The sequence below is a fragment of the Macrobrachium nipponense genome, chromosome 35, assembly GCF_015104395.2.
Source record: "Macrobrachium nipponense isolate FS-2020 chromosome 35, ASM1510439v2, whole genome shotgun sequence".
Lineage (NCBI taxonomy): Eukaryota > Metazoa > Arthropoda > Malacostraca > Decapoda > Palaemonidae > Macrobrachium > Macrobrachium nipponense.
In genome coordinates this window covers 17,176,973-17,202,017 of record NC_061096.1, presented here as the reverse complement: position 1 = coordinate 17,202,017, position 25,045 = coordinate 17,176,973, and the positions used below count along the sequence as shown (strand labels likewise).

Sequence of the window (25,045 nt, the reverse complement as noted above, 5' to 3'; positions counted from 1 at the left end):
CGGGTGGCGGGGACATTATTAGTTTGAAGTCATTTAGAGACGAAGTTCTAACAGCATTATTGTAACTATGATTCAAAACTCACAAAATATTATACAAAAAGTCAAGCATTTACACATATTACTTAAGAGTCTTTACTTTCAATAAACTGCTGTTTCCTAAGCTTCATGAACACCTTTAATTTTGAACGGAGTTTAAATTCGAGGAGCTCATCGACAATACAGAATACTTGTAGTTACATTACTCAATATCGATGTTAAAAACAAAACTGAAATATAAATTACATATCTTGAAGTAAATTAAGATTTTACATCGAAAAATCAATATGAATGCCTTAGATATATCAGCACAGTACGTAGCTATACCTTATGCCAGATGACAACAGTAATTCCAACCCGCGCATCTTTCTTTCGAGTTGTTCAGTTAAAAGTAAATAGCATTTTACAGTTTGGTGTCCTTTATTATTTGATGATGGATTTTTATTTACTTTTTTATTTTCATGTTTTCTTTATTTATCGATAAAATCCATAGAAAGCCTGTCAAGAAGGATAGAGAAAGATTTTTCCAGGCAGAGTAAGATAAGCACCTGAAAATCATTAAATAAAACCACATGCAAACCGAAGAGGTTGGTTGCAATAGCTGTAAATACACAAACGTTATGGAAGCTTGAAATGGTAAAGTCTCTTGTTAATGAAAAAGGGAGTATTAGTAAGTAAAAGATAGCTTTAATACCAAAACCTTTAGAAGCAAGCTCTGAATATTTTATAAGCCTTCATATGACAAAAATAAAATTATGGATTCATATGACCAAGAATTCTGAATCGCACATTCATCAAAAGCTAAATACAGGAAGATGATGCAGTTCTTGGATTATAGGAAAGTTTTTGAGTAAAATAATGGAAATGAAGCACGTACCAGAAGCAATAAATGGAAAGGGATATCAAACTAAAATTAAATAAGGGAGAACTGCGGCATGACATATTTTCCAAACTGCAATCAAAATAATTTCTGATAGCAACTGAATTTTTTAACATCTATACACATTTGGTTACTACTAAATTCCACTGAAACATGAGTCAGTGAAACATTTCATTCAGCTGGTATCAAGAAGTCTTCGGCAAGCTTGCTCAGCCAGGCATTAGTTTTACTATACTGTCATACAATAGCTTTAAAAGAAAAAGAAAGAATTACATGAGAGTGAAATACTATCATTGTCTCAGACTGTCAGAATGTCAATAAACGTTGTCTGTTTCCCAAGACAGAACTGCAGCATGGCGCCGCCTACAAAGTTCTCTATTGTTCACACAAAAATTGTTAGCATCAGACCACCAAAAAATGATCTACTACTCAAGGCAAATACAGCATCAGTTTGCTAACATAAAAAGTTTCTGCAGGTTAACATCTCAGAGAAAGCCCTTTCAAGGCAGGACATGAAACATAATACGGGTTAATGAATAGCTAGCTAACACAGTGCTAATCAGGGTGATGGGTGAGAGGGTTAGCACGCAAGTGAAAGGGTCACAACCACAAGTGGAGAAGTGGATTAGTTAGTAGGGTCAAGGCACTGACCTCGCCCACGCCCACAGTCTCTTCGACTACAGTCGGCCCGCCTTCTTCACAACTCTGCACCACCTGCTCACTTGAGGGGCCTGGGAGAAAATTGTCACAAAATACAATAGGATTCACTTTCAGAGCAAAACACAGGGGGGGCTTATGATTACTTTTCTGGACAAAACCGAGAACACAAAGGAGATGGACACTATGAATGAGTCAAGCTAGTATGCTCAAGTTGAATATAACTATGATTATCTACTTCCACTTTAATGCTACTTCTTAAATGCTCCATCCTTTGATCAGAATGACAAATCTCCTTTGAACAAGAGGCATGGGAAAGTAATTCAGTTTTTATTGTCTTTCGTTTTTGACAGGGAACATATATAGTACTTGTTCTTTTTTGGAAAGCAAAGCATCCCTACTCAGTATGTAATATGATGTAGTTACAAGAAGCTATATTCCACTTGTCTTGCTCTCAATATACCTTGTAGGCACAACGTAAATGAGATAAAAGTAAAGAAACCTTCACACTACTAATGATTTAAAATAAAGGGACTTTTAACATTATAGGTTTCATCCATAAAACTTAACAGAAAGATAACAATTGGCAGAAGGACATCATCGCTAGCGGAACATACAGCAAAGGATAGACAAAACTGTATGGAAAATAAAGTGACAATACCATAGATGGACACCATAATAGCTCCTAAGAGCAATTCACAGTTAACTAAAATATGTGATGGTATGGTAACCTGGAGCATTATATAATTTATGAATGTTTACACTGTCTTTGAAATACAACTCTTAAGTATTTACATGTCAATGAAATATTTCATTCTCCCTAGAATTTGTCCAAACTATGAAGTGAAATTATAGAACTGAGGTAATTTGATTATGTAAAATATTTAAGGAAAACAACTTGGAAAATGCATTCATATTTATCTCATGCTGATGAAAGTAAATAATCTATTTGTAACAAATGACTTCAGTCAAGATAATAAAAACACAAAAGCACAGAAATTTTTCATAAAAAAATAAAGGCAGGACTCATTTTCTTTTTTTTTGAAAAAGTTACTGGATTCTCACGTTAATTAAAAAAAAATTCTCAGTTGAAGATTACTAGAAAGTATTATCAGCCCAGACGTTTGGTCACACTAGGAGGTCAGGAAGAATTGACTTATCCAAAAATGACTGTGAACTCGATCTATGTTACTATCTGACCGTCTACAAACTTTATGTTCTTTCCTGGTCATTTAATACCTTCTATGTTTTCCTGTCAGATTCTAATAAGGTTCTTCTTTATAAACTAGAATCACTAGAAGCTGTTGATAGTGTTTTTCGTGAGCTTAAATACCATGTCAAATGCTCAACAAGGTAGCGTTCTGGAACCTTTATCACTTATGATCTTTAGAAGCAATATCAATGGACACTGCCTAACGTAATGGTTTACTTTTCCCAGCAATGGTAATTATGACTTGGGTCGGTCAGGATGTCGGTAAAGATAGTGTCCTATGTGTCTATATGCTATTCCTTAGCCTATTCACAACGATTTCTACAACTACGTTTTCACTCTTTGCTCTACATAATTTTTAATCTCAAGTGTAACTAGCATAACCTGATTAAAACTGAAATATAAACATCCTTCTAAGAAATAGGTGTTGGGTACAATTTACAAGGCAAGTTCACCATTCCTTAACATCTAGACTTGATGAGAATTGTGTAGACTACTGGTGTTTGTCACAACATATGCTAAGCCTTATGAGCAAAAACTTTGGTGAGTTTTTAAGAATTGTGTCAGTCGAGCTAGAAAATCATCTTAAACTTTAATGGAATATTTCCAGAAAATATATGTTTCATATACTACCTGGCACAATGCAAAAACGAATGGATAACTTGAAAATATCTTCCTGTGAAATAAAAAAAATGAAAGTGTGGCGTGTATTAACATACAAAATAAGCAAATTAACAATAACTTCTTATAGTGATATCATGTATTAAAACATCTATTCATAAAATAACAAAAACAAAACATTGCTTTACTAGAACATATTGGTTTGACCTTGGAGGGAAGATTCAAGTAAAAATCTGAAAAGACGAAAATCTTGCAACCCAACTTGAGAAAGGAAAATCCATCTACTCGAGTTATGAACCATCTTATTTAGGTTCAGCCTTCAGTAAGCGAGTAGTTGCTACTCACTATTTCATAGTGTCTATCCATCTTTTTCCAATCTATACTTTGCACTTTCACGATTCTTCCTCTTTTGTAATTAATCAGTCTGACTTCTTTGCTATCAGAAAGGCTCCTCAGTGGTAACGTTCATTTGAATTCTGGATAGCCATGTTGTGAGCACAGTCGCCACCATCGACAGCAGCAACGCAACCATTTTTTCATCTACAGAGCTTATGTTCATCTTTCGGAACTTCCGCAGAGAATGGATGCTAGCGCACACTGTTCCATCAAAATGGCATATAACTGCTGCAGCCTCATAAAATTTCTCTAGGGCTCTCTCAAAAAGGCGCTCTGTCAAAATTATTTTCCAAACAAAATCACTCTTATAATTTAAAACACTAATAGGCCGTCAACAGTTCTCTCTTCCTCATAGTACGATCAAGAAGTCGTGAAGTACTACAGACTATAACTCTGAATAGCTTGCCATGATTTTAAACTTCATGCAGGATGACAGAGGGGAATGCATCCATCTATAAACATATGCATGTCACCAAGTCTAATAGACCTCATTGTCAATCTCTTTCCGTCCTTCCTTGAGGCTCTCATTATACCACATGTAAAATGAGCAAACATACGACCCGTACTGAATGCAGCAGAAGCACAGGAGCAAGTCAAGAAAACGCAAGGTATTTCGACAAGGCCACAGACGGCTGACTTTTATGTCTGGAGTTTAATGGGAAGATCATATTATAACAACAACGAAACACTGTTGGGAGTTATATCCAGCAGACAGAAAATAGACAAAAATGTCAACGACTGTGATAAGAAAGGATCAGAAATAGTGAGAAAAGTGGTAGGCACAGCAGTGGGATGAAGGCCGGTAAGAAGCTTGAAAATCAAAGAAAGGGGAATAAAAAAAATTAAACCAGAAAAAATCCAACATAAAAATGTTAAAAATCATAATGATGAAAGTGATTGAATTGGAAAGCAAAGCACAATGAACCAGACACCTTAACTGTTGAAATACAGCAGACAACTAAATATAATAATATTTTGCAACATAAAGCCTTTAAAATAAGGATTAAGAATCCTGATTTAGTAGAAAACTGAATACTGTGGAAATGGCTAAAAATGGAGATCATTACAAGTTAAAGACAGATATTTTAATCCTTAGAGAACCTTTAAAAGGAAAGCAAGTCCGGCAGACAGATGCTGACCTGTAGAATCATTTTGTGAAGAAACAATCGGCAAATACCAATCAGATATTTACTTAATTCTATAAAGCATATCTTGAAACTGCCCATTGTATGAAAAATAACGTTGACTGAACCAGGGTGAAGAAATCCTAAACCAAAATTAAATGTACAAAAAATCTAAAGTTCTTCTATAGTAGAAACTTAATAGTACACGACAGACTTCCAGACTGGAAATGCTTGGTGATACTCAAACCATTTCCACAAAACTGTAAAGCCTGTATAAATCATTCGTTGAAAATACTCCATGATACATAAAAGGAGTGTATACTGAGAGCATGACAAGCGGACTGATTAGCCAATAACAAGGTGGAATACCGAGAGATATTTCTCTTTTTCATTTTGGTAGTACATTTGTGAAGATCATGATCTTTTTAAAAAAAATCATTGTAATACTAATTGCAAATGAATGAAAATTCATCAAAGTAAGCAATTTGAATTTCTTTGGTACATGTATACTAGTCTCATAAACTAGCCTACATGATCTGCAAAGCAGAGGCAAAAGAACGCTTACTTATTCCAGCAATCTTTTTCATGCAACTACGCTTATACAGGTGCACAAAAATGCTAACTTTGAGTTGGATTACATATCGAGGTACTATACAGATCACCTCTTTGACAAGATCAAATAAGATCTGCGTAGAACAGTGCCTGAAAAGTGAAATGGAAAGGCAATGTCGAGCGATGGAAGAATTTTGCGCCGAATATTACCTGAAGGAGGTCTCTTCAAATCCGGCACGAGATGTTGAACGACTTTGCCTCTTCGTAGACTTCTTACCCCTACGAGGATGTGCCCGACGTCCAGAACTAGAAGTATCCGTCGATGAACTACTATTTTCTTGTGATTTTGTGGATTCTGAAAGCACAATTCATATTTCTGATAAGCATAATAGCATTTCCAAAGGTGCTTACCTTTCTCTCTCTCTCTCTCTCCTCTCTCTCTCTCCTCTCTCTCTCTCTCTCTCTCTATCTCTCTCTCTCGTACACTTAAATAATGCAGGCTGTAAGATGTAAGTGATACAACACAATTATTTATCAAGGGTCCAAGACAAGTAATTCATGAAACTTAGTCTTAAAAGTAATCTAACTGGAAATATCTCCATTTTAAAGCTCCTCAAACGAAAGGAAATATAAACAAAAACTGGAGGTCAAAGACCCAAACCTACCTTGTTGTCTACTTCTAACACGGTGCTTGAATATATCTGTACTACTACGAATTTGGCTAACAGCAGAATCAGGTCTTGATCTGCTACTGTGGGCGGGATGAGCATGAATGTGGGCGTGAGCAAGCCCAGCAGACTCAGCGAATGTGGGTGGCGAGTCCCTGGTACCTGTGCCCTCGGAGTCACTACCTAAGGTATCATACTCACTGATGGGCATGTGCAGCGATAGGATCTTCTTCACCTCGGAATCTGTGCTGCCCAGATTATCCGACTCTGCAAATGAGGGAAATCAAATGATTCAACTAGATAGCGATACAGCAACATTTAATTTTGAACAAGGATATTTACATCATATCTATTGGTAATTGATAGTTCTGTTCATTTAGAAGTTTGTGGATACTGCCACATGTATGAGAAATATTTCAGATCTAACGTAGATCATTCGTGACCCGTTTTCAGTGTGTTATACTTATACATATTACTTAAAATATTACATACTACTGTCCGATATATCATCAAATTTTCATTTTCAGATAAACTAGTAAAGCTAAGGGAATTGTTTAGTGAATTCATCTTGTCATGTTTATAAAACTGTTTCGTTACTTGGAATAGTTTCCTCTATTATAACATATCCTAACTGTTTTTCACAGGAACGATACCTATGTTATTCATTTCCACAGAGCAGAAATATAATGAAAATATTACCCACACCTTCAAAACCAGCTTAGTACCTGTTCCAATTTTGAAATGCTACAGTGTTAAAAACTGCTATCTTTCTTCATTCTTGGAATGTCCCTTTATTAATTTCTCGTTTATGTTTTCGCATTAATTTGGCTCAGTTCTCATTCCCGATCTCCCACATTTTCTTCTTGATTTGGACTTTACTTCAGGAAGAGCGCTTTTAAGCCAAGTTTTACATACAACATAACTCCTAACCTTGAATTTGGAACAAACCGTTATTAACCCATTTCTATAAAATATGCCTTGAAGGATTGTTGTATGTATATATACATATGGTATACATACATACATATACATAAACATATATTTACATACATATATAAATAAAGAGAATCTTAGACAGATTACCTACCTGTACTTTCTACATGAGGATCTCTTCTACCTTTTCTTCTTACTTTTGTGTATTCCGGTTCTTTTTGCTGTTAAAATTGAAAAATAAAAAATTACTTTCTTGCTTTTAATAGATTTAAAATCTTGAATTTTTCGTATCCCTTATCATAATTCAATATATAACAGATCTTCTAAAACCTGTTTGAAACAGGTTTTAGAGTTTAATTTCTGGTGAGCAAAATATCCCAGTACAAGCTCAGGGAAAAATAAAAGCGCAAAAGTTCGGCTATCAAATGGTAATGAACACAGCCACTAAGTTAGACACTTAAGGAAACAAAATATGCATAGCGATACAAGATAACTACCAATGCTGAAAAGAGGTAAATTGAGAATCTGTTAGTGAAATGAACTGAAAATATAATTCGTTCTGGTGAATATGAGACTGCCATACTTGGTATTGTGTCATAATGTTTCCCATACTGACACAGTCTACGAAACCTTCATAATAAAGTAACTCAAGACAACAGAAGCAAACGGAGTCACCTTCATTGGCTCTTCTCTAAAGAAATTTGAATATCAAATTGGGAACATCAATAATGACTGAAAACCATAAAGCGAAAAACAGGAAAACAGAACAAATATACTTTCAAGTTTTTTTCACTCTCATTCTTATACTGAAGCATTAAGATATGAATTAGTAAATGGAAACAGGCTACGAGCAGCAAAATGATACAAGTGACAATTAAATCCAAGAATCTTCAAAGCGTCAAGGATTCCCTTGACACGCCTTTGAGCGCTGCCCTTTGACAAAACATAACAATGGGTATGGGCTTAACAGCTATCATTCAGTCAGCTTGGTTCATTTGGGAACAAGCCTGACGCGGAAATTAATATTAGTAAAGTAGTAAATTGTTGTATGAATTAAAACTTTATAAATAATATCTATAAGGTAAGACAGATGTTAATAACTATAAGAGATGTACTTGCTTTTTCAAAAACGGTTCATCAACGAAATGGAAAATTACCTAAACATCTTCACAGAATCCCAAAAATTGTGGTAAGAATTATAGCTTTAAAATTATTAACTATAAAATAAGATTATGAATATAATATTGGGACCAGAGTTATACCTAAATTTATCACAAACGCATAACAAGGAAAATGACTTAAGACTTTGACAGAAAATCATGAAAAGCCATTGAATAGTATTGATGCCAAACTACTGTTAAACAACCAAGATGGAGTGGCAGACTTACGTGTCTTAGAGGGAATGTTTCAAGCGATGTCATTTTTGGGTCATGGTATACAAAGGCTCCCTGAACTGAATGATATGGACCAGAGTAAACGATTCCTGAATCAGTGCTCTCACCATAGTGGCTTTTTGGCACAGCTGGAAGCTGGAAAGTCGCATATGGACATATGTCTTCGATGTAATCTGCAACGACGATTAAATAGGTTAGAGTGAAAGTTTGACCTGTGAAAATAACTGATTACTGAAAGAAAGGAAAAGAGATGGGTAACAGTCCTAAATGTAAGAAAATACTGGACACCTCGAGAACCAAAAGATTTTTTTTTATAAAAAAAGAACAAGTTTCAAAATACCAGAGTAGAAACTTTGGATACAAGGCTGTAATAATAAAAGAACGTTGTTATAAGCTGCTGATGAGAGTAGTGATGAAGGTAAAACAATAATATATAATGAAATATGGTGTTAATGATCTAGGCATTAACTCTCATTTAAAAAGACATAATCTAAAGGATGAAATTTTGCAATACGAGTATATTTCGGTAAAACGCGTAAAACACATTTAAATTATGCTTAATGTAGTCCTGAGTAAAAGCAATTTTAGGGGAATGTTGGCAACGTGCTTTGTTTTAAGAGCACACATAATATGTAAGTATATACATATATATATATATCTATATAGATATTCTATATAGATATATATCATTATATATATATATATATATGTGTGTGTGTGTGTGTGTGTGTGTGTGTGTGTGTGTGTGTGTGTAAAGGATCCAATGACTGCGTAATACACAAGTAGTTCACTAGCTAACCTGATGAATCCTTGTTAGTGGCTGTGTCCTGCGTGGACGGTGTGTTTGCTGGGAGAGCCGAATATTGTTGGTGCTGGTTCTGCTGATTTTGAATCTGGGCCGTTGAGGGCGACTCCGCCATTCCTCCGGAGCCTCCTCTCTCTCGCATTTCTGTGTTGAGAGAGAGATCAGTTACATTCAAGACTAAAGGGGTAAATTAGCTTGACAGAATTCTTTGCGAAAGTCACGAGGCTGGAAAAAGTAATTGTTTTCTCAAACTTACAAGACAGTCCCAGGAATTGAAAAATACAGGGATTTAGAAGGTTACACCCTTTAAAGATTTCAAGAACAATACACCATTAAATTTAATCTGAAAACAGCAGAAAATTGATTTGTTCATCCTGCTACACTACGTATGAGAGGAGAGTAAAAAAAATTTGTTTTTCTTTAATAAACGTGTATAAGAAGTATTTATCTAATTAGTCAGTAAAAGAGTTCAACCAAATAATTTCCAAATAATTACCGAAAGTCAGTTTACATAAAAAGCTCGTGACTTCAATCTGTGTCTATTTTCAGTTTAGTGGCTTAAAGTAAGATTTCCAAAAGATCTTGAGAAAACCTGCAACTATGACTGATATCTTACGACAATAATTAATCTACAAAAAACACACCATTTTCGTAGTTGAGTAATACCACAGGTAAGTCCCCTAAGAAAAATTACCGTGCTGAGAGTATTTCTAAAATGCAATTTAATTTAAAGGATATAAAAGCTATAAAATGATGCCTCCCTGATATCAGCCCTCATAAGTAATTACAGGTTAAAATATGAAAACTGTATCAGTAAAAAACACACAAATGTAAAATTAGATAACAGACACATTAGAGTCAGTTATGCTCGGGTTCTACCTTTGGAATGATCAAAATAAAATATACTAAACGTTATGACGAAACTCACTTCTTCTCCTGAAGACACAGACAATAGCCATGATGACCTCAATGACTATAACAACCACTACTGCAGCAGGTATGACAACCCTGAGGTCTTGATAAAGCGGTGGTGATGCTGTTCCAACGTCATGTCCAGTTTTCTCATCCAGGAGCACTGATGAAGAAGGAAATGGAGTATTAGCGTAACCGTATGTGTTGAAACATTTCTCACGCATTATTCCACGATATTCATTTTCTATGGAAAACTAAAACGAAATAATACCAACCTCCTTCTGGTGTCAATGTAGTGACATCGTAAGTGGCGACGCTTGACCCAGCTGAATTATGAGCCGTTACTTTGACAGAATATCGAGTAGCCGGATTCAAGTCCCTTATCACGTACGTCTTTTCATTAGCAGCTACATTATTAGCAACTGATATCCAGTCCTGAAATTCAAAAAAAGGAAATTAGCTTGTCGAAAATTGACCTTCTATAATATCATAAATTATTCACCAAAAAAAAAAGCATAATGATATGCATGATGCTTACCCTGGCAGTGGCAGCTCTATACTCGATGACATAGTAAAGTATGGGACATCCTCCATCTCCCCAGGTACTCAGATGTACTAGCACTGACGTTGAATTTACATCCAGAAGACGTGACCGACTGGGCACAACAGGCTCTGCAAAATAGTAAAAGGAAAGGTTTCCCTCAAGTGATCTGAGTTCTAAATCATTATTTTGCCACTTTCATTATCACTGTCAGCACAGCCAAGCGAGTGCTACTTTCAGCAGATGTTTTGAAAGTCTGTCAATAGGATGCATTTTACCTGAACCCTTAGTGGAGGTAGTGAGTATTTCTGATGGAAGGCCAGTCCCCACTTTGTTGTAAGCAGTCACATAGAGCTGATACCTGGAACCACACACTAAGCCTGATAATGTATGGCTGGTTCGCGCAGTATGAAGCTCAACCTATGCAGGAGGGAAATGTGAAATGCTATGAAACGTGCAAAGAAAAAGAAACTGAACTTGAATGACACATTAACCAAGAGAATGAATATATTCTGAGTTCACAGCCATAGAATTCTTCATCTTATTAAAATCGTACTTATGTTTATAGGGAAATTATCTGGAATTGCACATAATCTTCAACTGGATTTTTCATAAGATAAATTTCTACTCAGTAATAAACTAGAAGTAAAACTCACCTCTTCCCAGTCACCATATTCTCGCTTGTAATTCATGATATACCCTCTCACTGGCGTATGATGAGGACGCAGATTCCACCTCAGCGTGAGGGCATCTCTTGAGCTTCCCTGGACATACAAGATTGGTGGGGCTGGTGGTACTGCAAAAGAAGAAAAAAAATCTTCAGAAGCAAAATTTTGAGTGAGTAAATTTTCACTCTCTGGCGCCTTGAAGAATGCAATATTGTGGAAGATAAGTGGTTTTATCTGATATCCATTAAGGTACCATTTCATATTAGTATAACTTTTCACTTACATACACCGCAGTATCTTGCAACCTAAGAAGCAATTTCTAAAAGAACACAGTACAGTTACATCTGGGAGCTGAATAATACTTACTGTGGGTAAATAGTCTTACATTAACAATGAGAAAATGTAGTATTCAAACATAACTACATTTTCGTGTGGGGCCTTACTATTGAGACAGACCCACTAGGTTCCAGATCAGAGATCCTCATAAAGATGGAATGTGTAATTGGGGAACTTGTATTACCCAACATCTAAAATTAAGGAAAAGAAAAATTTGGATGGATTTCACAATAACATATTGATTGATTGATTTTTTTTGCAAGAAGACAGTTGTGTTCTTTTCTACTGTAAAGTATTTGCATAGAGAACTTTGAACAAAATGCGTATGTCCAAAACTCTTAAAAATACCATTTTTCCGAAGATTCGTCATCATTGGCACTATAACCAAAGATTGCTCTACAGATGATTTAGAGAATACCATATGAGGAAAGGCTGTATCATAATGACAAGACTCACTGCTCGGCTTGAATAATAGATCCATGCGGAAGCAAATATATATGGGAAGGTGCAATTATGGATTTCGGATCGTGGCTCAAATATCAACAACTGTAAGTATATGAGGATAGACTTAATATTTCTCCAGATGCTGTCAATTTGATACCTGACAGATTCAACGTCCGTACTGAAATAACTCATGTAATATTAAATTTAGTAAATTCCTACAACAGAATTTACACTTAAGAAGCAATTTAACCTATACAGCTATTCTGAACGTATTTTTTTTTTATTTGCGCAAACATCCATAAAACTACCTTCCACATTTAATTAATATCTTACCTGGTATGCTGAAGTTATTGCTTATATAAATTATGCAATTAGGAAAGCACAAGGTAATAAACGTTTGAAACTCATTCTAAGCAAGGTAAAATGAAAAGTTTTGTAAGTAATACTCGAAGTACCCTACAGTCCATTTGTTATGAAATATTTGCACTCAATAGAAAGGCAGTGAAACCCGTTTCTATTAGATCTGAAATGGAGAAGCGTAAACAAGGGAAGTAAAGAACGGCTCATGACCTTGAAAAAAATGCTTGATTATATTTAAAGCTTTAAAAGAAGCCTAATAATACAATGTTGATTTACACTATTTATAAAAACTGTTTTCATTCATGGCATCTTTCAGTAATGGATTCAGATGTCTTATTCATAAGACTACATTCATTCTCATTTTCTGTCGAAATAGATGCCTCAGTCCATTGTCAGCCTTAAGAAATGGATGAATCTCCGCAAATATATCATATCAAACATCTATGTTTTCATGAAGGATGATTCAGTCATAATAAAGCAACAGATTCCTACATTATGTAAATGCCAAATAAATGTCAGTCATCCATGAAGTACTTCAAAATAGACGCAGTACTATAATATACCTTGAACAGTGAGCAAATACGTGATGCTATCACTTCCGTGAACATTGCTCGCGGTGCAACTCAGGTTTCCTGCATCAGCTTTCTGCACGTCTCTAATGAGGAGAGAGCCATTCGGTCGCACCTGTCAAAGAAAAAGTTTTACATCTCCATCAGAAATTTCCTCCATCTCTGTCAGTACCAAATCAAGCACAGATATATAGTGAAACTGAAAATATAAAAAATATTTAGATTCCAATTATATCTACACACACAACGGACAGTTGATGATAACTGGCTTTGAAGAAGTGAACTGTAAAAAAAAAAATTAGCATCTCTATATGTTTGAGATTTTAAAATGGTGACTACTGAAAATAGGAACATTACATTTATTTTCATGACAAAAGGAATAGCTAGATCTTAAGCCTGGAATATTACTGAAAAGAAATGACAAGTTTCTGTAATAGTCCAAGTTCCAAAGAGTATGACCGTCAGGGAGATTTTTTTAATATATATCGAGACTAACCAGTTTCATTCGCACTAGTTAAAGATACATCATCTCACCCAGTTCAGTCTAGAAAGAAAAGAAATTTAACTTGAACTTCAGTATACAATTTTGTGTTCTAAATTTTTGATAGATTATTTACCCTCTACCCATACACCGAAGATTTTTTTTCCTGTAACTGATCTTTGGGTATTGCAAAAAAGTATTTACATTCAAAATAGAACAGAAAACTAAGGAAATTCATGTACCAAAAGTCAAGTAATGGGTTTAATAGAAGAGTAACCTTTTTCCCACAGCCCTCGACAACACTGAAGAATATCATGTGTATGGTCTTTCCTTAAACTCCCATTATACTCATCCCTTCCTCTGTGTGTGTGTGGTTTTTTTTTTTTTTTACTTGGCAAAGCTTTAGCCTTGGAAGGGTCATGCTCTTAAATCAAGGCTCTCCTAATAATATTTTTAATCGTTAAACGATTGCTGCCAAACTGTTTCTTTCAACTATTTCTTTAAACTACTACAAATAGTTTGCTTTTCATTTTTCCATTTAACAGAATGGAAAACTCAAAAGGTACCGTATTAGAGCTGGCGCTCAATCGGTTAGATGTAGGTCGTTCTAGTGGAGCTCCTGAAATAGATGGATATGAATTTTCAGCTACATTAGGCTTATGTAGTTTCTATTCATTTAGTGAAAAACAGCTACACTTTGCAAAAATGACTCGCCACCATTTACTAGAATTTCGGTAGGTCAAGTTATCCCAAAATTGAATCTAGCAAGCTCTTTCTTTAAGAAAAATTAAACATTTTCTTTCGCTGAGTTTTTACAGTGAGAACTTAACATATACTTCCCACTCCGTATAGCTTGTTCCTTTAACAGGTCAAACAAATGCAAATACATTTCTTATTTAGACTTACTTGAATTCTGTCTGTAGGGGTGACAATTTTGTTGTTGAGTTTCCATGTTATTTCTGGCGGGGGTTCTCCAACAGAGTGACACTGAAGTCTTACGTCTTCTTTCCAGGCAACTTCTAGAGGCCCTCCAAATGATGCGATTTGAGCAGGAACTTCGAGGAGGATAGGAAAGTTTTTGAAATATTAACTAGGTAAAGATTATTAAACTAAGGGAAAATTAAGTAATGAAAAGTCACTTATAAATGTACATATTTTCAGCTCTGGAGTATAAAGAACAGAACTTAGTGATGAAAAGGATATTAAAAAAATGACACAGAATACTAGTAAAAGAAAAAAAAGTATGGAGAAACATGGCTAAATGAATAAGAAAATTTTCAGTCTCGGGGAATGTCAAGGAATGATGTCGATATTTAAAACACTTAAATATGAATGAATTAAATGAATCAATTCTTATCTTATATTCAACATATTTGACAAAATTATCTGGAAGAATAGACCAAAAATCTTAAAGGTGTTAATCACCTGTTGTCTTAGGTTTGACAGTGATCTTCTCTGAGGGCGAACCTTCGCCTCGTTGGGTGGAGGCTGTGACCCAGAACTCATAAACATCTCTAGTGCTTACTCCTTCAGCCACGTAACTCGTCTCTGATGGACCCAATATTCGAGACGGGAGTTCCTGAAAATGAAGACAAGACATGACTGGGTCAGCACTTTCTTCATTATTGCAATTATAGCAGATATTTTTTCTATTTCATTATCTGGCATGGGTGCATCTCTCTGGATAAAATGTTTGACATTTACCCTCTTTTCATGATTAGTAATGGCCATGTGAAGAGTGTATTTTGTTAGAATTCCGTTAACTTTTGTGGGAGGTAGCCAGCTAACTAGGATGGTTGAGGAGGAACTAACTACGCCCTTGATTGTAGCTGGAGCATCAGGCACTGCAAAGAAATGTACAAGAATAATTCAGACAGGTGAAGGGCTATTATATTTTGTTGCATATACAACAGACTTCTAATACATAATATTTTTCTACTACTTCGTTATTTAGAAGTCTAGCATATATAAAAACGTGCAGGATCAACCTAATACATTTTTTTTTTTACTCACCATCCTGCAGCGTTCTGCAATAAACTGGTGATGATGGAACACCATCACCAGCGCGCGTGTAAGCCAGCACACTCAAACTATAATTGGTGTACTTTTCCAGCGAAAAGATATTAGTGCTCTCAGCAGCTGTTTCAACTTGGGACTCCTCATCTGTAACATGAATAACGCTTTTGGATCAGTGAGAACAGAGAATGAAATATGTATGCATCTTTGGACTTCACCACGTAGCATCAGTAAAGTTACATTTTATGAAGAGCACTTCTTGTTTAGCATGTCAAAGAAACCTTTAGACCCATACAGAGGAACTGTTCCAGAGTTAAGCCTAATGCTCCCTTACCTGAGTATTCTGAAGCAGGTCTAAAGAGCACCCGGTACCCTTGAATTAAACCGTTCTGCCCTCTGACTGGAGGAGGCCGCCACGCAACCGATACACTCGTAGGAGACGTTGCTTCGCACCGAATTGTTTCAGGGGGCATACTTGGAGCTGGAAGAGGATACGGTTTAGACTTTTGAACACACATTTTAGAAATATCTTATTTTATAAATATAATAAGCCATGAATTTCTTTACTGTGTTCTGTTTTATGAATAAAGAATAAAACTAAAACTATAGAACTATGTGGAAACCATTACAATAATAAACAGACTTATCATCAAGGGATTAAGAGATATATCTCAGTATAATCAAATAAAGTGACAAAGGCTTCTCAATACTGCATTTTTTTTAGCTTGAAGTTTCATACCAATTAACATCAAGAAATAAATATTAAAATAATAATCTCTGTTCTCAAAACATGTAATCTCATAAAAAGAAACCAAATAACCATTTATAGCTTTCCTTTCAATAAATAAAGCTCAAACTACTTGCGTTTTGGACTTGCAGCAATAATTTTGTTTTTTAATTTCATTATGTTCAAGTTGAAAGTATATCCTATCAATAAGCAATAAATACTACATAGAAAGAGAACAACCCTTACCATCTTCTTCTGTAGTTGAAATAACTGCAGTGGACTGGGGACCAGCACCTCTATTATTAAAGGCCTGAACTACAACTTCATACCTCGTATACGGCTGAAGCCCAGACAAAGTTGAGCTGCCACCGTACGCCGACCCTACCTGAGAATGTCCAAGAAAAGAAAGATTTAAGATTTAGGAAAACAACTGAGGAGAAGTTTTACAGTGCACGAGCTCACGTACATTATGATATAGAAAACATATATCGGATATTGAACACAATAAGACATCATTTTTAGTGCTAATAGAAGCTATACTAACTTCAACAGTCTGAAAGTTGTAGTCAGATGTGAGGGCATGTGTTCTGTACCCTACGTAATATCCCAAGATATTGCCATTCCAAAGATCTCTAGCCGGGGGTTCCCAAGTTACCCGGAGGGAGGTGGACGATTCTGGTGTTACACGCACATCCAAAGGAGGACCAGACGGTTCTGCAAGTAATTTAATTTCAACTTAGAAGAGCTGTTATCTGATTCTGAAATATGAAATTATTAAGAGCGGAAAGGCAATTTTCCCTGTGTACCCAAAACTGGTATGAATTAGGTACCTTTGTCTGTCTTCAGTGTGCCTATATAAAAACATGAAAAATGGAAAGTTAGTCAGTAGACGTGATGTAGCATTTTATAACAGCTATGCTCTAGGCGCATGAAACTCCGTGTTGAGTAATTTTTCCACTGATACTGTACACTTAACAGAGTAAAGACTTTCATCAAAAGGGGGGGAAACCTTGAAACTTGCCTTCCTCGTCTGTTGCCGCCTGAATGACCTCTGAGGGTGCGCCAAGTCCCAGTGAATTCTGTCCCGTAACTCGTAAGTGATATGCCGTAGCTGGGGTCAGGTCGCGAATAATGCCCTCCGTCTGCTCTCCCGGGATACTTAGTTGTTCGGGCACAGTTGGCCAGGGCTCTGTGAAGGATATGGCACCCAGTAAGTACTTCAATTTGCAATTTATCTGGTAAATCAAACACAAATTCCCAAAAATTGATGACAAATTAGAATTTAATTTACGAATGACAAAGTTCAAACTTTCATATATATATATATATATATATATATATATATATATATATATATATATATATATATATATATATATATATTTATATATATATATATATATATAAAATTATATATATGTATGTATGTATATATATTTATATATACATACATATATATATATATATATATATATATATATATATATATATATATATATATACATATATTTAGATATATATATATATGCATAAATATAAGCCAATACACATAAGTTTATATAAAAAAAAACGACTTGACTTACCAGAAGCTAGCTTATAGTGAATGAGGTAATTCTGGATGGGAGAATTCCCATTGTATGGAGCAGTCCATGACAACTTCACTTTCCGACTGTGAGTCTCCACAACTCTCAAGTTCTTAGGTTGTTCTGGTTCCTCTGTTATTAGATAAAAGGACGCAGTTAACCGATGATCCGACAAAGAATGATATACGAAACTATAATACAACATTTTGAACTCTGAGATAAATAGTCTGTGGGAAAAGAGTTAGCATAAGCATATAAGACGTATACAACTTACAGCTGAAACTATTTTGAACCATTACAGGAAATGTATTACAGTCTGAATATCAACTTACCTTGCACAATGAGCTCAATATTACGGGTGTCCCGCCCAAAGGCATTGGCAGCATGGCAGGTGTATGTTGCCGAGTGTGTCCGCGCAGCTGATGTCAAGACGAGCTTCGAGACCAGACCGCCCTCGCTTGCTTCTTCTCGAACTTCAACCCTGTGGAGGTAAAATAGGAAAAAAAAAAAATGATTAAACTCATAATTCTAGTTGTCTTCACTCGAAGCCCTCAAGATCTTTTACGTGAAACAAGATATTTCTTTATTCACTTTTATTCAACTATTTATTTAGACGAATGCCTGAAATGATTTTCTTTTTCATAAATAATAACGGGACTCAATAACTTTGGAAGTATTCAGCACGTGTAACCAAGTGATCTAAGGTGGAAGATTGGACAATGTGATATTCCTTAACATAATTTTCTTGGACTAGCTTGTTACCTACAAGATATTTCTGATCATTGACAAGTGGCATATCCCACATTACCCTAGGTAGCTCTTTGCAGACAACCTGAGAGTGTTATCGTTCAATTTTAGTTTAATTTTCCCATATTTTTATTACCACATACAGCTTGTTACAACTATTCCCATAACCTCAAGTATCAAAGATCTGCATACAACAAAATAAGGAATGTCTCCTGAACCTACTTTCTTGATTAGTCAGATCACTAAGATTGACATAATCCTCTCCTCTTAAGCATGTCTCTTTCACCTACACTTAAATATCAAAGTCTTGTTAACATATTGCCTATAAATCTGTCATCCACACTTTTCAAATGTTTTTCTCTAAGCTTCTATATACAGGAAATGAGGCATCGTGTTTATTAATCTCCAGTATATCCACATGCCTTAAATTTTGTGATGTCATCAACCATGAATTCTGAAGCTCAAAAATAACTTCTACCCTAGATCATAAAATCGCAATGCTATGATATAATATCATGTCAACCGACAAATCAAAGGGCGTATTAAATTACCGTGGATCAGCATGAGGATCTAAACGCCGACCATCAACGGACCACAAAATATCAATAGGCCGATCCCCACGCGCTGGACAACTCAGCACAGCAGTCTGGCCAAATCGGACAACTTCTCTCCCCATCTTCTCAGGAAAGTGAGCGGGTGCTGGAATAAGGAGGTAGGGGCGTTCGAAACATTCATCAGCTCAGAAATTCCTTAGATCTAGCAAATACAACAATTACAAATACGGAAATAAAGACACAGATACTTGGTCATACATTGCAACTGTACAGATGCCGATTTGTCAACTTGGCAACGAGCCCAGTGCTGAATTATACCTACCATTCACTGTAAGGTACACGACCTTACTAAGACCAGCCCCAATACCATTTCGAGCCTGGCACAGGTATTTCCCTTCCATGGACTTATGCACATTGCGAAATACAAGCGACCCGTTGTTGAAGACTTCCACGCGAGGACCGTACACTATTTCCTGGTAATCTCCCTGGCCATTCCTGGCGCCAACTATGTCACCCGGATTGCTGGTACGCGGTCTCACTGAGTCGTCTGTTGGAGATACAGGAAGACATTCAGTCTTGGAAATCAACAAGAAAAAATTACTTACCTTATTACAAAATAGCGTGAACTTAAGGCATTTTGCATGAAGATTTCTTGATTCCAATAATCAAATGAGGGAGACATGGAATATTTACATCTTTCATATATTTCCAAATCTGCATGTAAAAATATATCCAAAACAAAAAATAATATTTGGTTATTAGTTTAAGATATAACACAGAGTGCAGTGTACGTTTGAGTAATAGATAATAAAGAAAGATAGCTGGGACACCATTTCAATAGAATAAGAAAAGTGGTCGCTTAATAAGAGAAACGTGAGCTGACATTACATTTTCCAGTCACAGCTTTCTTCCAAGTGATGGTTGGAGTAGGATATCCATCCGCTTGACAGTTCAGAGTGACAGTGCTTCCCTGGGCAGCCCCACTGTCCTGAGGTTCAGTCACCCAATGAGGCGGAACTGAAACAAAATTTAGGTAATGCAATTGAAATCTGTAGAGCATAAAGAAATCAGTTATACTTACATATGCTTGTTTTTAAACGAGTGATGTTGCAGTAACAGTAATAGTGACAACTTAGTAAATATGTTCATTTATCTGCTTTCTGTCAACCAACATTAACATGCATATCAAGTTTCATCATCCATACCCGATGAGTTTCCTTACCATTGACGGTTAGTTTTGCTGTGTAGCTTCTTGTTGCTGCTTGATTCGAGGCCAGACAGGTATATTCGCCATTATGCCTCGAGGATATACGGTCGATGACCAGCTGCATTTGGTAATCATCTAATAGCCTCGTCGTTACTCCGTCATAAACAGGAACAGGTCCACCATCTTTCTCCCAGCTGTTTCGTTGGGTTCAGAGAGGATGTTGTGAAATGTCCGGTAAGGTCAAAATGATTTAGATTTATTGGCTGAAAGTACTTATATTGCTGAACCCTTTCAAGGACTTCTTTCCAAATAAGAATTATGTTAAATTAAAAGAATAAAAAGCACAACAGTATGCTAATCATACAAAGATGCAAACAGCGTGCTTCCCCATAACTCATTAATTAAAACTTTTCGGTAATAATCACGGGAAAGTTTTCAATTAATGTATCGGTATTTGATGGATTACCGAGCACTCTACAGGGTAATCTTCCATATTAAATATTATGCAAATTGCGTTGATTGATCATTAACTGACGTTAATGGAGTCCCGTATATATGGATTATTGGAATTATCTGTGCGTGTGCTACGAGGTCTACGCAATATTACCCACTCGTTGCTATGGAAATGAGCAACACTGTTTCTGTTTGTATCAAAACCGCTCCATGTGAATTTCTTCTTCTTGATCACTTTAACGCCTATATTACTTTATATTCTTTACATTTCATCTCTTTTCAGTTTGGTTGCAGTGGTATCACATAGGAAAGATTTATAACTTTCTATGAGGATTATTATGTTGAAATAATTCGTGTTCGTGTGTAATTTAAGGTCAAATATTGCAGAACTAGTGTATTGCTAGCCTACACTATGTTGGATTTTCGCAGTTTCTGCTTTATCAGTAGAATATAGCGGTAAAACAAAACCTCAGCATTACATGTACTAAAAGACCATACAGGTATATACATAAGTTTTGGTTCAGCTAGAACGTTTTGCTTTTTCTGCCTTTACAATGAAGGCATACGAGAAAATGTGTGTTTTCACTTTAAATCTTAATAAAAATCACTTCTTCCTGATAAAGTGAGACTCAAAAGTCCCTTTTACCAGTAAAAATGTAGGGACTACGTACCTGAACGTAACAGGCAAGTCTCCCTCCAAGATCTGGCAGGTCAGCGATGCTCGATTTCCTTCACTCAAGATGTTGTTGGAGAAAGAAAATGGCATAATCTTCGGGGGAACTGTAGAATAAAGAAAATTGTTCTTATAGTAATGCATTTGCAAAAAGTACTGATAACAATACTAGTAATAAAACGATAGGAGACATTAATGATCACCCTTCATAACCAACGTTTACATGTTAAAATCGAGTATATTTCACTAAACTAAATTTATGCACGTTACTGTAGCTCGTCACATGAAAAGTACTATCAACTACCTATTTAGCTGTGCACTTTTTTAGCGAAAACACTTCATACATTCTATGTTGTCAGTTATAACCTAATGACCAATACAGTAAAATATATCCAACTGACTTTCTCTAAAACAATATCAAAACGGTTTAGATTAGCTGGATACAACAGAACAGTTGCCAGGTCTAATATGTAGACATACTACGTTATTATGTTAGGCACGGAAAGAGAAAGGGAGGGTTAGAATATATATATATATATATATATATATATATATATATATATATATATATATCTATATATATATATATATATATATATATATATATATATATATCACAACAGAAATAGTGGAAACTAACGATATCCGTACGATGTGTTTTCTTGTTACCGTTTACCGCCCTTTTGGGCTACTTTTATGAGCAACAAACCGAATGTGAGGTCCCCCCTAATCATGGTACACAGCTCTAACAAAACGAAAAACATGCATTCCTTTTTTATGAAACTTGATAACGTCAAAAATGAACACTACGGGAATCAAATTATGTATACTAACTTCATTTCACTAATCACTACTTCAATGCAAAGTTTCACCTCTTCACACTACGTTGTTTCTTGAGCTTGAAGTGCTTAAATGAACTTCTTTAAGTTTTTCATATGAAAATTATGGAAAAACTGCAGTTCGGTGGTGAGCTGGCATTTTAAAAGCTACAGCACACTTATTCAAACAAATTGTATGCCTGGATGATGTATCTTAGTAAAAGAGGTTATCTAGAATACTTACAAATAATCTAGAACAGCAAAGATTTGCTTTAGTATTCAGCACTTACAAGAACTTTAACAAACATTAATATTGATAATTTACGTGTGTGCTCACCTGGTAGGTTTCTCAGACTATTTTTTTTTTTAATTAAATGCAGCCAAGTCAGTTAAGAACTCCAGACCTCGGGTCACACCAAATATGTCGACCAATTTAATCTAATTCAGACGGCAATAAACGCCCGCATAGAAATCGCCCCAATTGAAAATCTAGGACCACTCTGTCCTGGAAAAATGCAATACAAGTCGCAGGAAAGCAATGTGCAATTACACGGCTTGCTCCCAATATCTGTCTTTAATTGTCAGACTTTTGCTGCGAACCAGGAAGCAAAAACCGCAACTGAATCAAAGTTTGCCAACACAGTATTCTAAATGCTGCTACCGGAAATACACATTCGCCACGAACGTCAGAATGGGCGGAATGCACTTTTTGCCCAAGGCATCAGACAACCAAAGGAAGCCTAATGTCAGTCTCTCTCTCTCTCTTATCTCTCTCTCTCTCTCTCTCTCTTCTCTCTCTCTCTCTCTGTAATATATATTATATATCTATATAAATATATTATATAGATATATATATATATATATAGATATATATATATATATTAGAGTCTTCGTGGATACAGTGTTCTGAGTTCTCAATAACTTTGTGGTGATTAGTTAAAACAATTATAAATTCATTTTACAGACTTACTTTGAGATGCTTCTTCTCTCGTTTATGCTAAAAGACATTTCGAGACAAGCCATCGATTTTGAAGTACTAAAAATAAGTTGTTTTACGATAATATTACTAATTCACAAATAATCGTGTTAGTAATCGAACTTACTTTATATATATATATTACATAATATATCTATATATATATATTTATACTATATATATATATATATATATATATATATTTAAGCATAAACGAGAAATGAAGTATCTAAAAGTAAGTCATAAAATGAATATATAATTATTCTTACTAATCAACACAAAGTTTATTGACAACTGAGAACACTATAAAAGGAAGACCAAAATAAAAGAGGTACGTTTTAAGGAAGAAACAAATTTGGGAAGCAGAGAAGCCTAAGGGAAAGAGATCTATTTAAACAGCCACACCACAATACAAATGAATATAAACGTCTAAGAAGAGAAACTGTCACTTAAGAAAGGGAGACCATGTGAAATTATGCGCCCATGAAGTTTCCAAAATCGCTCCCCGGGGACCATAAAGTTTCAACGGCTGAATTCGAAGAGGTCGCCAGCATTACCGATTTCCCATAAACACACATCGATCATAACAAGTTTATATGAGTCCCTTGAAGATATCAGAAACGCCACTCAGAATTCAAGATCTATAAATTCAACGTTTTTAATGTCCTTATTCCGTCCAGCCAAAAAAAACAAATCGATCTTAACGAGTTTTCCTTTTTTTTATAGATCGTTCTAGTTTTCTAAATCACCGCAAGGGCGTTTGTTTGTTTGTTTGTATGGTGCTTTTACGTTGCATGGAACCAGTGGTTATTCAGCAACGGGACCAACGGCTTTACGTGACTTCCGAACCACGTCGAGAGTGAACTTCTATCACCAGAAATACACATCTCTCACTTCTCAATGGAATGGCCGAGAATCGAACCCGCGACCACCGAGGTGGCACGCCAACACCATACCAACCACGCCACTGAGGCGCACCGCAAGGGCGTGTCCACAGTGCAGTAAAACATTTTATAACCACAAGTCAGTAACTTATCACATGGACATCACAAAGAAGCTGAATACAAGTTCTAACGAAGGATTCGTTCTTCTCCACTTACCGCCGTTGACTCGTTTGCAACTTGTTTGCGACGTGAATGCGATAAGTTCCCGATATTTGTTTATGACAGGTTTTACTGCAGTGAGGAAGCATCCTATGGAAGCGTTTATGCTTTTCCCTCAAGAGGTGAACTTGCCTTATATTATTGTTTATTGTTATGAATCGCAGTCCACGCTACTTAATATTCTTATGTGTTTTCACACAAAATCGCTATCATATATAAGCCTTTAGATGGAGGATTTTAACATCATAATTTTTATCTCTCGCGAGTGAAAAGGCAAAAGGAAGTGAGAGAGAGGAGAGAGAGAGAGAGAGAGAGAGAGAGAGAGAGAGAGAAATTATCAGCAATCAAATTCACTCATATACACACAGTCTCACAATACGAACGCAAGTAGTCAGAGACATATATATGGATATCCCGCGATGAAATCAGGGCGGTCATTTTAGCGAAATCTGCGCCTAGGCAGAAAGTGATAATACAACCCGGTCCGAGATACTCCTATATTTCCCATTGAGTGGACCGTATCAAGGGCTTATGACGATTGATTTAATGGATTTCCAGAGATCTATTAATTCCTCCGGCAGATATACACCGGCCCTCCTTC

The 25,045-nt window shown here is 35.7% G+C and overlaps 1 protein-coding gene across 2 annotated transcripts in view; it reads right to left on the bottom strand.

Annotated features, from left to right (window-relative positions):
• Window positions 1-25,045, bottom strand: part of LOC135208445 (cell adhesion molecule Dscam1-like) — a 168,568-nt gene that overhangs the window by 10,734 nt on the left and 132,789 nt on the right. Inside the window, exons 14-40 of one of the 2 annotated variants that reach the window (XM_064240631.1) lie at window positions 21,546-21,654; window positions 20,437-20,615; window positions 20,103-20,231; window positions 19,537-19,761; window positions 19,212-19,359; window positions 18,246-18,394; window positions 17,914-18,045; window positions 17,352-17,519; window positions 16,875-17,044; window positions 16,577-16,715; window positions 15,938-16,084; window positions 15,601-15,750; window positions 15,292-15,431; window positions 15,013-15,166; window positions 14,494-14,642; window positions 13,101-13,221; window positions 11,386-11,525; window positions 11,008-11,149; window positions 10,727-10,860; window positions 10,464-10,623; window positions 10,205-10,351; window positions 9,271-9,420; window positions 8,466-8,644; window positions 7,232-7,298; window positions 6,142-6,411; window positions 5,687-5,831; window positions 1,568-1,647 (exon numbers count right to left, since the gene is read on the bottom strand). In XM_064240631.1, the coding sequence (XP_064096701.1) occupies window positions 1,635-1,647; window positions 5,687-5,831; window positions 6,142-6,411; window positions 7,232-7,298; window positions 8,466-8,644; window positions 9,271-9,420; window positions 10,205-10,351; window positions 10,464-10,623; window positions 10,727-10,860; window positions 11,008-11,149; window positions 11,386-11,525; window positions 13,101-13,221; window positions 14,494-14,642; window positions 15,013-15,166; window positions 15,292-15,431; window positions 15,601-15,750; window positions 15,938-16,084; window positions 16,577-16,715; window positions 16,875-17,044; window positions 17,352-17,519; window positions 17,914-18,045; window positions 18,246-18,394; window positions 19,212-19,359; window positions 19,537-19,761; window positions 20,103-20,231; window positions 20,437-20,615; window positions 21,546-21,654 (3,956 nt within the window). In that variant the 3' untranslated portion in view covers window positions 1,568-1,634. The remainder of the gene's footprint in view (window positions 1-1,567; window positions 1,648-5,686; window positions 5,832-6,141; window positions 6,412-7,231; window positions 7,299-8,465; window positions 8,645-9,270; window positions 9,421-10,204; window positions 10,352-10,463; window positions 10,624-10,726; window positions 10,861-11,007; window positions 11,150-11,385; window positions 11,526-13,100; window positions 13,222-14,493; window positions 14,643-15,012; window positions 15,167-15,291; window positions 15,432-15,600; window positions 15,751-15,937; window positions 16,085-16,576; window positions 16,716-16,874; window positions 17,045-17,351; window positions 17,520-17,913; window positions 18,046-18,245; window positions 18,395-19,211; window positions 19,360-19,536; window positions 19,762-20,102; window positions 20,232-20,436; window positions 20,616-21,545; window positions 21,655-25,045) is intronic. The other variant, XM_064240630.1, reaches the window with a different exon arrangement.